The sequence below is a fragment of the Pristiophorus japonicus genome, chromosome 2, assembly GCF_044704955.1.
Source record: "Pristiophorus japonicus isolate sPriJap1 chromosome 2, sPriJap1.hap1, whole genome shotgun sequence".
Classification (NCBI taxonomy): Eukaryota; Metazoa; Chordata; class Chondrichthyes; family Pristiophoridae; genus Pristiophorus; species Pristiophorus japonicus.
This window is the reverse complement of record NC_091978.1, coordinates 88,849,115-88,863,670: the sequence shown is the minus strand read 5'-3', so window position 1 is coordinate 88,863,670 and position 14,556 is coordinate 88,849,115. Positions and strand designations below refer to the sequence as shown.

General features: G+C 42.5%; 1 protein-coding gene across 3 annotated transcripts in view; it reads left to right on the top strand.

The window, feature by feature from the left end:
• The window catches only part of ca9 (carbonic anhydrase IX), a 155,882-nt gene that overhangs the window by 80,982 nt on the left and 60,344 nt on the right, over positions 1–14,556 (top strand). For all 3 annotated transcript variants that reach the window (XM_070862485.1, XM_070862484.1, XM_070862486.1), the window contains 3 exons: positions 1,939–2,106; positions 6,875–7,017; positions 9,494–9,586. In XM_070862485.1, coding sequence (XP_070718586.1) covers positions 1,939–2,106; positions 6,875–7,017; positions 9,494–9,586 — 404 coding nt within the window. The remainder of the gene's footprint in view (positions 1–1,938; positions 2,107–6,874; positions 7,018–9,493; positions 9,587–14,556) is intronic.

Here is a 14,556-nt window from a genome sequence, read left to right as displayed (position 1 = left end):
CTTTATCAAGGAGGCTTTGAGGGTGTCCTTGAAATGTTTCCTCTGCCCACCTGGGGCTCGTTTGTCGTGTAGGAGTTCCGAGTAAAGCGCTTGCTTTGGGAGTCTCGTGTCGGGCATGCGAACAATGTGGCCCACCCAATGGAGCTGGTCGAATGTGGTCAGTGCTTCGATTAGCACATTGTTAAAAGAATCTCTGACAACTAATCCAGATGGTTTAATTAAATATGCGCAGACCTTAAATGGCTCCGAAACAGGTTCCTTGCACCACTTCTGGCCAGCTCTAACATATTAGTTTGCATCTACTATGTAAGTACAGCAACTTCACACTGTTCAATGCATTTCAATGGTGAGCCCACAAAGGTCTCAGATTCGATCTATAGTCTGTTCTGAGTTAGCTGATCTCAGTTGGGATGTATTGTAATTGGCCTCAAAGCCCCTGGCTTAGGGAGAGAAAATAATTCAGGTTTACGATTCCTGATCTGTATTCAGCAAGGTCTATTGGAAGATTGGAGGTGTGGATATCAGATGAGGATGGGAACTTGCTCAACTGCGATGAGCTATATACTCGAATGCTCTGCTGACATTAGGCTCACATACAAAGTAAAGAGTGGCCAATTGGGCAAGGTACTCATCATCATCGACAGTCCCTCGAATCGAATCCAAAAAGTTTGCAGGTGTTTCAATGAAGGACCTAATATTCCAGATCCCGAACTAAACCTTGATGCCTGTGCGTGGATTTTTTTTAAGGTGTGGTGGGCTTTGCACACTATCCACCACACGGGCTTGACAGAGCTAGGTCTTGGTCCAGCGGCAAGGATTGACCAAGACGATTGGAGACCAGTTCTGCTGCACAGACCTAGTGCGCACACATATCGCAGTGTGGGCTGGCCCGTACTGCCCCTGAGCCCATGCCTCTTTTGGGCCCCAAACTCACGTCTCTCCTGGGCCCCAATCATGTCGTTCTATGATCACACGCCGCTCCTGCGCCCCGACCTCACCACCCCTGCTGTACCTGCACCACGCTCCAATCAGCGACCTGGATCTTGGTGATGTCCAATCCAGTCGCTCCCTTCCTGCTGTCACCCTCCTGCTCCAGCATATGCTGCTCCCTGGAGCGGTATGCCGTCACACTGCACCTTCTGCTCCCCGGCCTGCTCTGATGGTGCTCGCAGGCTGGGGACCACGAGACTGCTGGGCCAGGCCACCACGCTGCTCCTTCCGCTCCCCGGACTGCTCCAATGGTGCTCGCAAGGTACTAGAGAGCAACTGGTACCCATGGAAACAGGTGGCAATCATTCTGAACAGCTGGTCAGTGCTTGCCAAGAGCATGTATCGCAAAATTGCCAGTCCCTGCCCGCAATTTTCCATTCATAACTTTAATGGACAGATACTCATGGGCGATATGTTCTTCTGGTGAGCACCAAGGAGCATCACATTGGAATTGTATCCCCTAGTTGAGTCAACAACTTCAGGGCAGGGATAAAACTGGTGGAATAAAGTAGGAGAGAAAATACTTTGTTTGACAAAAATAAATAAAAACGTGTTAAAGTTAGTAATAATATAACATTTTTTAAGAAGGTTAATTTTAGCACTGTTTATTAAGGTAATGTAGTATACGTTAACTATTTTAAATAAATTGTTTTTGTGCAAGAAAATGGGTGGCAATCCCATGCATCTATCGTAACATATTTCTAAATAATCTATAATCTAATTGCTCATATGGTTAGAAATTATTATAAATAGATTCATAGTTACATAAACAGGAATGTAGTGTGAATGTGTTAAGTATTTATATGTAAATTTTCCAATTGGAATTTCCACCCTATGAAGTAATTATATACTATGTATGTAAAGTACTCCTGGCAAAAATCTGTATAGCAGTGATAATACACACCCAGTACAGTAAATCACAACCAATGGTGCTTTGTTTTTCTTCAGATCAAGACTGGAGCAAAGACCACAAGCTATGTAATGGGAAATCACAGTCTCCTATCAATATCGACACTAGAAAAACCTTGTCTGACAAAACCCTTCCTGTAATCACTCTTGAAGGATACAAACTACCAGAAACAGAATCACTCACTTTAACCAATAATGGACACACTGGTAAGTGTGAAATTGTGGTATTCCTCTTTACACGTTAGTTTCACTAGTCATAAGAACATAAGAAGCAGCCCAAGCCCACATGCAGCAAGACCTGAACGACATCCAGGCTTGGGCTTATAAGTGGTAAGTGCCAAGCAATGACTATCTCCAACCAGCGAGAATCTAACCACCGGCCCTTGACAGTCAACGGCATTACCATCACCAAATCCTCCACCATCAACATCCTGAGGGTAACCATTGACCAGAAACTTAACTGGACCAGCCATATAAATACTGTGGCAACAAGAGCAGGTCAGAGGCTAGGTATTCTGCATGGCGTGTCTCACCTCCTGACCTCCCAAAGCCTTTCCACCATCAACAAGGCATGAGTCAGGAGTGTGCTGGATACTCTCAATTGCCTGGTTGAGTGCAGCTCCAACAAAACTGAAGAAGCTCAGCGCTATCCAGGACAAAGCAGCCCGCTTGATTGGCACCCCATCCATCACCTTCAACATTCACCTCCTCCACCACTGGCACACCATGGCTGCAGTGTGTACCATGTATAAGATGCACTGCAGCAACTCGCTAAGCCTTCTTCGTCAGTACCTCCAAAACCCGTGACCTCCAGCACCTAGAAGGACAAGGGCAGCAGTGTGGGAGTACCTTTACCACACGGGCTGCAGCGGTTCAAGAAGATGAATCACCACCATCTTCTTAAGGGCAATTAGTGATGGGCAATAATTGCTGGCTTTGCTGGCGACTCCCACATCCCATGAATGAATAAAAAAAATATGAAATGGGAGCAGCAGTAGTCCATAAGACTGCTCCACCATTTAATAAGATCATGATTGAACTGCTACGTCAACCCACTTTCCCGCCCTAACCTCATATCCTATGATTCCCGTAGTGTTCTGAAAATGTACCGATCTCCATCTCAAATATGTTCAACGACTGTGCTTCCACAGTGTTCTGGGGTAGAGAATTCAAAAGATTCATTACCCTGAGTGTAGAAATTTCTCCTCATTTCAGTCCTAAATGGCAAGCCCCTTATCTTGAGACTAAAACTCCTAGTTCTAGACTCTTCAACCAGGAGAAACACCCTCTCAGCATTTAACCTGTCAAGCCCTCTAAGAATTTTATACGTTTCAATGAGATCATCGCTCATTCTTCTAAACTCCAGAGAATATAGGCCCATTCTACTCAATCTCTCCTCATAGGACAACCCTCTCATCCCAGGGATCACCTTTGAGAGTAGAGGATGGATAGAGAGGGTAACATATCAGTGTAGCTCAATCTTGGCCCTCACACTTCAGAGTGCCTTTTCCCACACCCCTCATGTCACATGCACAGATTTAGCTATTTATGTAACTGGTATATGAGGGAACCAAATGTATTTATTGATCTACTCTGCAATGGGTAAAGAAAACATTACTTCTTTATTTTCTACGAACCACTTAAAAATCCTAACTGCACTGTTTCTGAGCCCATCTCCTACAAACATCTTTCCACATAATTTCAGTGCAGATGTTGGGAATTGTAGCATAGTGGTTATGTTACGGGACTAGTAATCCAGAGACCTGAACTAATGATCTGTGAGACATGACTTCAAATCCCATAACGGTAGCTGAGGAATTGTAATTCATTTGTTAAATAAATCTGGAATTTTAAAAAAAGCTAGTAATGTGACCAGGAAACTACTGGATTGCCGCAAAAACCCATCTGGTTCACTAATGTCCTTTAGGGAAGGAAATCTGCCGTCCTTACCCGGTCTGGCCTATATGTGGCTCCAGACCCACAGCAATGTGATTGACTCTTAACTGCACTCAGTTGTACAAAACCGTTACAAAAAGAACAATGGTTTTTCTTAAGAGCAATTAGAGATGGGCAATAAATGCTGGCCTTGTCGGCAACCCCCACATGCCACGAACGAATAAATAAAAACAAATGTTCACCAGCTCCCTATCCCAGCAATTCTCCTGCTCCTACAACAGTGTAACCTTCAACTCTTGGGCCCAAAATGGCCCAGGAGTTGCTCCAGGAGCAACTTGATTTTTCTGGAGTATCTTAAAAATTTTGCACATTCAATTTGCGCCAGTGTAAGTGAGTTAGTTAGGATTTTTTTAGTTTAGTTTCATTTTGTTCAAAAGGGGGCGTTACAAGCCACCTACACCCGTTTTGGCCATTTAAGCCAGTTTGGACAGCTAATAGCTGCTTCAAACTAACTTAGGCCAGCGTATGTGACCACTTGTGGCCGCACAGAAAACCCTTGCGGAGAGTTAAGAAATCAGCGCAGGCAGATACTTAATGACTTGACTAAAGAATGTGAATAGGATCAAACAACTATACAGGACTGACAAACTTCGCAAAGTTAATTTACTATACAACAGAAACATTCATGGAAGCTTAATCTACAACAATAAAAGAAGTAATGAGACAAAACATATTTACATAATTTTTTCAAAATATCCAAATAAAAAATAGAAGTACCTCCTACTCGAAGGAAAGTATTTTCATCAACAGGGTTAAGGAAAGTCTTGAGTAAGCTCATTAAAATTTCTGGCTACACAGTTATCACACCCTCCACCGCCCCCATCTAAACTTTCCTCTCTCCCCCCCCCCGCAATCAAAACTCTCCTCTCTTCCCCCCCCCCCCACCAAAACTCTCCTCTCTTCCCCCCCCATCAAAACTCTCCTCTCTCCCCCCCATTCAAAACTCTCCTCTCTTCCCCCCCCATCAAAACTCTCCTCTCTCCTCCCCCCCGGATCAAAATTCTCCTCCTTCTCCCCCCATCAAAACTCTCCTCTCTCCTCCCCCCGGATCAAAACTCTCCTCCTTCCCCCGCCCATCGAAACTCTCCTCCCTCCTCCCTCCTCCCACCCCGGATCAAAACTCTCCTCCTTCCCCCACCCATCGAAACTCTCCTCCCTCCTCCACCCCGGATCAAAACTCTCCTCCTTCCCCCCCCACCATCAAAAGACTTCCCCCTCCCCCCACCATCAAAAGTCTCCTGCACCAACCTGTTTTTTGTAGCCTCGGCGCGGGAAGGCAGCGGGCCAGCCTGTGCGGCAGGCCACTCGGCCCGGGATAGGGGCGGGACGTGTTGGGTCCCACGCTGCAGGCACGCATCATCATCACGGGAGGAGCTACTGCGCATGCGGACAGCTGCCGGCACTCTTTTATGCGCAGGGCCTTCGCTTCACCCCCCAATGAACTCGCCATGCCATGCCAAGCCCCGGGAGAGTTGACAGAGGAGCCAGAATCCAAGGACATCTTTTTGCCGCCGTTTTGATCCTAGGAAGTCGATGCATCTCACGTGAGTGTGCCAAAAAAATGGGTGGGCCAAATTTGGGCCCATTATGAGGAACACCATGTTTGAAAATTGATGATGTGAGATGTACGCTTATGATAATCTATCATTTATAATTGTAGCTGTCTATGTAAGTGTCACACTGTAATTACACCCTCCTCTCAGTGATGATGCTACAGCAGCCCCGTACCCTATAGAAACTCCTATGCTCCAGAAATAAGTTGCTGATAGTTTTGCTACTTAGATATTAATTATCATATAAAGCCAAAGTATTGTACAAAATGAGGAGAGAATGTAGATCTTTAAAATGGGGACAGCAGCATTCTCTGATCCAACTATCCCCTGCCCTCTAACCCTACTTCACCTGAAGACTACACTTGGTCTTCACTCCCCTGAGCAATGCCAATGGAGGTCGACCATAAATGAACATTTTTACAATTTATAGATGTATAGCATTCCTCACTGATATGCGGTATATATCACAGTAGCTTTTAAAGGAAATCTGCTTGAATAGTAAAATTTAATTAAGCTACTACATATTGAATAAAAATTGTGTACAGTATTATATAAACTATAACACATTCAAGAGTGGGAGGAGGTTCATGTGGAGGATAAACACTGACATAGACCAGTTGGGCCAAATGCACTGTTTCTCTGCTGTAAATTATATGTAATTCTATGTAAGAGTTTGGTAATGGCTCCAAATATGAGAATTAAACTGGTGAACATTTTCTGAATTCTGTGAAATACCCCTTATATCAACACTCCAGACATTCCCAAAACACCAACAAAACCAAGGTGAACAAGACTGGAACAGAAGCACGCCGTAATTCTAGGCTTCAATCAGTGCTACTTCATAAATCATTATAACAATGATACAAAGTTAGGTGGGAACGTAAATTGTGAGGAGGATGCAAAGAGCCTACAGAGAGATATAGACAGGTTGACTGAGTGGGCAAGAACATGGCAAATGGAATAGAATGTGGGGACGTGTGAAGTTATTCATTTTGGTAGGAAAAACAAAAAAGCAGAATATTTTTTGGATGGTGAGAGATTGGGAAATATTTGCACTTAGAGGGACCTAATCTAGAATATGAGGTCACGTGTCACAGAATAAGGGATCGACCATTTAGGACTGAGATGAGGAGAAATTTCTTCACTCAAAGGGTTGTGAATGTTTGGAATTCTCTACCCCAGAGAGCTGTGGATATTCAGTCATTAAGCATATTCAAGACAGAGGTCGATAAATTTGGGGGAACAAAGGGAATTAAGACATATGGGGATAGTGTGGGAAGGTGTTGAGATAGAAGATCTTGATAAATGGTAGAGCTGGCTCAAAGAGCCAAATAGCCTATTCCTGCTCCTATTTCTTATGTTCTTATGTTCTATGTTAGAAAGTGTGATAGAGCACTCATGTATGATCTCGCTCTGGTTTAGTAGCAAAGGGTGATAACCTTGTTATGCTTTTGTTTTTCCTTAAGTTGCGCTTTTACTCCCAGATTCAATGAGCATAAGCAGTGGTTTCTCACAGAAATATGTAGCAGCTCAGTTGCATTTTCATTGGGGCTCAGAAATCACTCCAGGATCAGAACACACAGTGGATGGCATCCAGTTTGCTGCTGAGGTAATACTATGAGCGTTTGTTTACTTATTATACAAAAATCAGTGAATATACGCACTTGAAGTGCCGTAACCTACAAGGCTACGGACCAAGAGCTGGAAAGTGGGATTACACTGGATAGCTCTTTGTCAGCCGACAGGATATGATGGGCTGAATGGCCTCCTTCCGTGCTGTAAATTTCTATGATTCTACTTTGTTAATCATTATTGAAGGTGAGATGGATTTCACATTGCATTCATTTCTTTCAAAAAATTATTTTAAAAAATTGATCTATAATTGAAATCATTATTCAATGAAGTAATGCTTACAATTTTATGCTAAATACAATCTAAGTTATATTACATAGGATTACATAGGATATACAGATAGAAACAGGCCCAGCCAATCCATGCTGGCGTTTATGCTCCTCTTGAGCTTCCTCCCGTCTTTCCTCATGTAACTCTATCAGCATAATCCTCTATTCCCATAATCTTCTATTCCCTTCTCCTTATATGCTTATCTAGCTTCCCTTTAAATGCATCTAAGCTATTCCCTCAACTACTCCCTGTGGTAGCGAGTTCCACATTCTCACCACTCTCTGGTTAAAGAAACACCTTCTGAATTCCTTATTGGATTTCTTGGTGACTATCTTATATTGATGACCTCTAGTTTCTCCACAAGTGGAAACACTCTCTCTGTATCCACTCTATCAAAACCTTTCATAATTTTAAAGACCTCTATCAGGTCACCCCTCAGTCTTCTTTTTTCAGGTGATAGGTAGAACCTCGCATTTCTGGTATCATGCTTGTAAAAAATATTTGTACCCTCCCCAGTGCCTCGATATACAAGCTTGAGGGGCTGAATGGCCTCCTCCTGATATATTAAGTAGTATAATTACTGACGTTGTAGGGAATATTAAAAGAAATTCTAGTAGAGATTGATAAGGTAGTTTCTGAATATAGATGTGGTATTGGGTGTGAAATTAGTGTATTCATCACACAATGTAAAATTCACCATCTGTGACTTTTAAACCTACAGCATTACATAGCTGAAGGAAAAAGAAATACATTGTGGATACTGGGAATCTGAAATAAAAACCAAAAATGCTGGAAATATTCAGCAGGTCAGGCAGCATCTGTGTGGGGAGAGAAACATCCACTGATGCTGCCTGACTTGCTGAGTACTTCCAGCATTTTCAGCTTTTATTACCTAAGTCACACCTGGTCACCAAGCACACCTCAGATTTTCAGAGTGGAAACTTTGCATTAATACACCAAAATTTGTGGTAAAAGCTGCTTTTACACTATAGAGTTCAATTTACTGTAAATACAGGCTCTCCTTCAATTTGGAAGATATAAGCATACGGTTCTGCAAGCAGGATAAGGAAGCCAGTATTAGTTAGGTAAATACAGTGAGCTGGCCGTACATGTTTGCTTTCTGGGTCGGGTTCAAATTAAAGACAGATTCCACAATGCCTACGGCTGGTGGCTCCCTAGACCCGAGTGAAGACAGGAAACCATGCACAAATGCTGCACAGGTGTTAAATGCAAGTTTAAAGGCCCGATTTTAACTCCCTTGCCTGGCGGGAACCAGCCGGGGGGCGGTAGTTAAAATGAGGCCAGTCATTTACCCCCTCTGATCCCGCTGCTTTCCCGCTGTGTCCCAATCGTAACCTGTTCTTTTGAGCAGGCGAGCAGTACACCTGCAGGGAGGAAGAGAGGTCCTCCCTTAAGTATACAGAGACTGCAATAATATTAGTTGGAGGCCTAAGCAAGGAACAATGACTGCTTCCCCGTCAGGCTCGATCTGTCAGGAGGTAGATTGTGGGTCAGAAGAGGCTCAGCAGGTACGTTTGAAACATTTACTTTTAGGTTTTCTTGTGGGCCAGGAAGAGCATGAGTGCTCCTCCTGGCCTCACAAGGAATCCTTGGGCTTCTCTTGTCCCCCTCCTTCCCTCCGACCACACCTCAAGCCCCACCCTTTCAATTGACAGCTGGGGACTGATCCTACTGTCTCCCACTCCCACCCACCGGCCAGGTATTGGAGTTAAGATCGGCAAGGCCGCCACACCTTGGACTCCCTGGGTTTGCTATTCACTTCAGGGGTCACTCGTTCCATTCTCGTCCCCACTATAAATCAGGGCCTAAGAGTCTTGAGCTGAAATAGTTCATGTAAATAATAATAGGATGCCTGAACAAGGATACCATGAGTGTCATAGCTTATTTAAAACTCACTAGTGAGTGAATACTGGAATGCCTCTGTGGCAGTTTATAAAAATTATGTACTTATGTATGCAGATAAAATAATAACAGAAGGAATTGCTGGCAAGGCTTGGAATTAAGACACTAGTTCATCAAAATATGCAGCTACAAAATGGCCATTCTTTTTATGTCCAGTATTGATCAGACGTCCTGAATCAAACTCACACCATTGCAGTAATATGCATGAACTCGATAGCAAGAATCTTTGCGGTGGTAATTTGTATTTATTATTGCTGCAGATGCACGTTGTTCATTATGCTGCCAAATATGGAAGTTTGGCGGAGGCAGCACAGAAAGCTGATGGTCTTGCTGTGTTGGGGGTACTTTTTCAGGTAAGGTGTCATCAACATGCCAAGGCTGAGCTTTGTTCATTCTCATTAAGAGACTGCTTTTTATTAAGAGATGTTTAAATTTCTCCCTCTCCCCCATCTGATCTATTTTCTTTGTACTTATATATTCAATCTCATGAACTTTATTATCTCTTTATCCAGCAATCTATGGGCTTTTAAAACCTACGCTTTATACATTTAACTATTAATTTATCACATCAATATTTTCAACCTTGGTGGTGTCCTTCACCAAGGGCCTTGGTCTTCACCTTGTTTTCTCTATAATAATAAAGAACTTGCACACATCAGGTACAACATGGATGTGAATTAACTCTTGGTGCAGTCTCATTTATGTATGCAAGGAATATAATGGGTAATGTCCTATTCTATCATGAAAATCTGATAGCAGTCAGGAAACACTGATTACTGTGTACATGAGCTCACATGTTGCAGTTTGGGCATTTTTAGATGTGGTTAATTTAAGGATTGCTGTAGCCAGCACCAGGCCTTCCAGTCAAAGCCCACAGTGTCCATGTCCTTTTAAATATGATTGTGTGGCAAATATCCTGTTGTAATATATCATTGCTGTAAAACTGTTAATTATTCAGTTACAAGTCAAAATTTTTTTACAGAATTCTGGCTAAAATTCTACTCAACTTTCTTAGAACGTTATGTTGGTGATGTAAGTAGTATTGAAACCACACAATTTAAAATTTGCCAAGGTACATCATGCATAACAACGCCAACAACAACCTGCATTTATATATCGCCTTGAATGTAGAAAAGTGTCCCACAGCTCTTCACAGAAAATTATCATAAATGAATGGATAAGAACATAAGAATTAGAAGCAGGAGTAGGCCATTCAGCCCCTCGAGCCTGCTCTGCCATTCAATCAGACCATGGCTGATCTTCTACCTCAACTTCACTTTCCTGCACTTTCCCCATTCCCTTGATTCCCTTAATATTCAAAACTCTATCGATCTCCATCTTGAATATACTCAAAGACTGAACCTCCACAGCCCTCTGGGATAGAGAATTCCAAAGATTCACCACCCTCTGAGAGGCTGAGCCAAAAAAGGAACTATTAGTTGGGGTGATCAAAAAATTAGTCAAAAGGGAGGATTTAAAGAAAGGTCTTAAAGGAGACCTTAAAGGTTATTGCACAAGATAAGAGCTCACGGGGTTGGGGATAATATATTAGCATGGATAGAGGATTGGTTAACGAACAGAAAATAGAGAGTCGGGATAAATGGGTAATTTTCAGATTGGCAAACTGTAATATTGTGTTCCTAACACAGATGAGACTGCACACAGGGAGGTTAAAGTAACAATGACCTCAGTCTTTATTAAGACACTCCAGAGTGAGGAACAGGCCTTAGGGGCCGGCTTATATACAGTGCTCCCAAGGGATGCTGGGATCCCTTGGGACTTCAGGGGATGCACTCCCTGGTGGCAGAACATGGGAGTGCATGCTTTACAGATACACAACATGTAACTAATGAGGTGCCACAGGGATCAGTGCTGGGGCCTCAACTATTTACAATTTATATTAATGACTTGGATGAAGGGACGAAGTGTAACAACCAAATTTGCTGATGATACAAAGATAGGTGGGAAAGCAAGTTGTGGGAAAATTTGAGGATTATCCACTTTGTTAGGAAAAATAAAAAAGCAAATTATTAATTAAATGGGGAGCAATTACAAAATGATACATACAGAGGGATCTGGGGGTTCTTGTACATGAAATGCAAAAAGTTAGCATGCAGGTACAGCAAGTAATCCAGGACGGCAAATGGAATGTTGTCCTTTATTGCAAGGGGGATAGAGTATAAAAGCAGGGAAGTCCTGCTGCAACTGTACAGGGTATTGGTGAGGCCACACCTGGAGTACTGTGTACAGTTTTGGTCTCCTTATCTAAGGAAGGATATACTTGCATTGGAGGCAGTTCAGAGAAGGTTCACGAGGTTGATTCCTGAGATGAAGGGGTTGTCATATGAAGAAAGGTTGAGCAAGTTGGGCCTATACTCATTGAAGTTTAGAAGAATGAGAGGTGATCTTACTGAAACATATAAGATTCTGAGGGGACTTGACAGGGTAGATGCAAAGAGGATGTTTCCCCTCATGGAGGAATCTAAAACTAGGGGGCATAGTTTCAGAATAAGGAGTCGCCCATTTAAAATGGAAATGAGGATGAATTTATTTTCTCAGAGGGTCATGAACCTTTGGAATTCTCTACCCTAGAGAGCTGTGGAGGCGGGTCATTGAATATACTTAAGGTGGAGATAGACAGATTTTTGAACGATAAGGGAGTCAAGGATTATGGGTAGCGAGTGGGGAAGTGAAGTTGAGGCCAGGATCAGATCAGCCATGATCTTATTGAATGGCGGAGCAGGCTCGAGGAGCCAAATGGCCTACTCCTGCTCCTATTTCTTATGTTCTTATGAGAGGATGATGGGGAGATTTAGCTGGGTAATCAAGAACATGGGCTTAGGCGCTTGAAAGTAAAGCCACCAATGGTGAGGCAAAAGGTGGGATGCATTAAAGATTAGGCACATAAAACCAGTATGCAAGTGCTATGAAAACTTTTTCCTTTCAGACTGGCTCTACTGAATTCTTGTCACAAAGATAAGTACAGCTGAGGGATGCCATTTGGCCTATCTGATTCATCCTTCCATAGAAACCTCCATCACAGCATTTAGCTGACATTTGAATGACACCCAAGTTTTGCATCCTCTACCTTACCCAAGAGATCATTCCAGATAATAATGGACCTTTTGTGTGAAGAAATGCTATGTGATATCAGTACTGAATGTGTCGTCTATCAGTTTGTAATGTGTGCAATAGCAGAGGCTCTGATCATCATTTTCCAATCCTCTCTGGCTTCAGGTGTGGTGCCAGAGGACTGGAGGACTGCTAACATTGTACCATTGTTTAAAAAGGGAGGAAAGGATAGACCGAGTAATTACAGGCCAGTCAGCCGAACCTCGGTGAAGAGAAAATTATTGGAAATAATTCTGAGGGACAGGATAAATCTTCATTTTGAAAGAAACAGATTAATGAAGAACAGTCAGCATGGATATGTTAAGGGAAGGTCATGGCTGACGAACTTGATTGAATTTTTTGAGGAGGTAGCAAGGAGGGTCGATGAGGGTAGTGCATTTGATGCAGTGTATATGGATTTTAGCAAGGCTTTTGATAAGATCCCACATGACAGACTGGTTACAAAAGTCCATGGGATCCAAGGCAAAGTGGAACGTTGGATTTAAAATTGGCTCAGAGGTAGCAATGGGTACAGCTCAGAACCAGTGCAGAGAAGGGCCACAAAGCTGATCCCTAGTGTCAGAAGACAGAGGAAAGGTTTGAAAACCTTGGACTCTTTAGCATTTTAAAGAAGAGGGAACTTTATATAGCTTTGAGTGGAATAGAAATGGTTAAGCCTGAGTTCTATTTCAATTTGAGTAATGACTACAAATCATAGAATCATAGAATCATAGAAATTTACAGCACAGAAGGAGGCCATTTGGCCCATTGTGTCCGTGCCAGCCAACAAAGAGCTATCCAACCTAATCCCATTTTCCAGCTCTTGGTCCGTAGCCTTGTAAGTTATGCATATCCAAGTACTTTTTAAATACTATTAGGGTTTCTGCCTCTACTATTCTTTCAGGCAGAGTTCCAGATCACCACCACCCTTTGGGTGAAAAAATTTCTCCACAAATCCCCTCTAAACCTCCTATCACTTCTGCCATTGATATCCTCCTGCAGTCTACAGCTTTCTTCTTCATTATCAACCACACGGCCAATTTTTGTATCATCTGCAAACTTCTTAATCATACCCCCTATATTCAAGTCCAAATCATTGATATATACCACAAAAAGCAAGGGACCTAGTATTTGAGCCCTGCAGAACCCCACTGGAAACAGCCATGCAGTCACAAAAACACCCGTTGACCATTACCCTCCAAGCGCAGCTCCCAATTGGAAATGCTGGATCACAGAATCAGCCTTATGTATGTGGTAATTTTTCAATGAACTCATGCTTTGTTAGTTGATGCTTTGCAATGATCAGATGTGGTTAGTGTTGAATCTACTATACCTGGGGGGGTTACACAAAGACTCGAGTTCTTCAACTGCCTAATCTGTAGAATGTATAAACCTACATTTTCAGAATGTAGACCACATCCCTGAGTCCTCGCACACAGCGAGGAACCTCACAGGCCACAACACATGTCATGTTCCCATAGCTTTTTAGTATAGTATAGTATTAGGCAGTCCCTAGTATCGAGGATGACCCACTTCCACATCAAAAAGGGATGAGTTCACAGGTGTTTCAATTCTTTTAACGTGGGGTGGCCGTTGCACACCAGCCACCACCCCAAAGCTTTACACTAGTACTCTGAAAATCTAGCCTTAAAATTTTACATTGAGTTACACTGGTTTCCCAGAGGAGTCTTGACAAATAGCCCAGTCATATTTGTTTCCTTCCCAGAAATGGAGATAAAGCTAGACACGGGAATGTTTCAGTGCAATTAATTGCAATACTGAAAACAGCCAACTAAAAATGTGGGATAAGTACTTGGAACTGAATTCTGTTCATTCAAGTATTAGTGACAAGATATTCTAGTTCACAATGACATGCTGTATCGAAGGAAAATACTAGTTTGATAATGCCACTCATTTCTTTACAAATAACCTGCTCTTGATGTGTATTTTCTTCTGCTTATTAGAAGTTAAGTTTAAATTGCTTCTTTCATAAAGTTTCTCCTGATTTGAGGGCACTTCACACAGCGAATAAATAAAATAATGTAAAATATGAATTCAAACTTAAAAGAAATGAAAAGGACAGCAAGGAAAAGAAATCCGTTCACGTCTTGCCACTGGCATTACACTATGATTTTTTTCTGTAAGATGTCAGTACCTGACGTGATTTAACTGATTATAGAGCAAAATAAAATTCTCAGTAACCTGTCTGCCA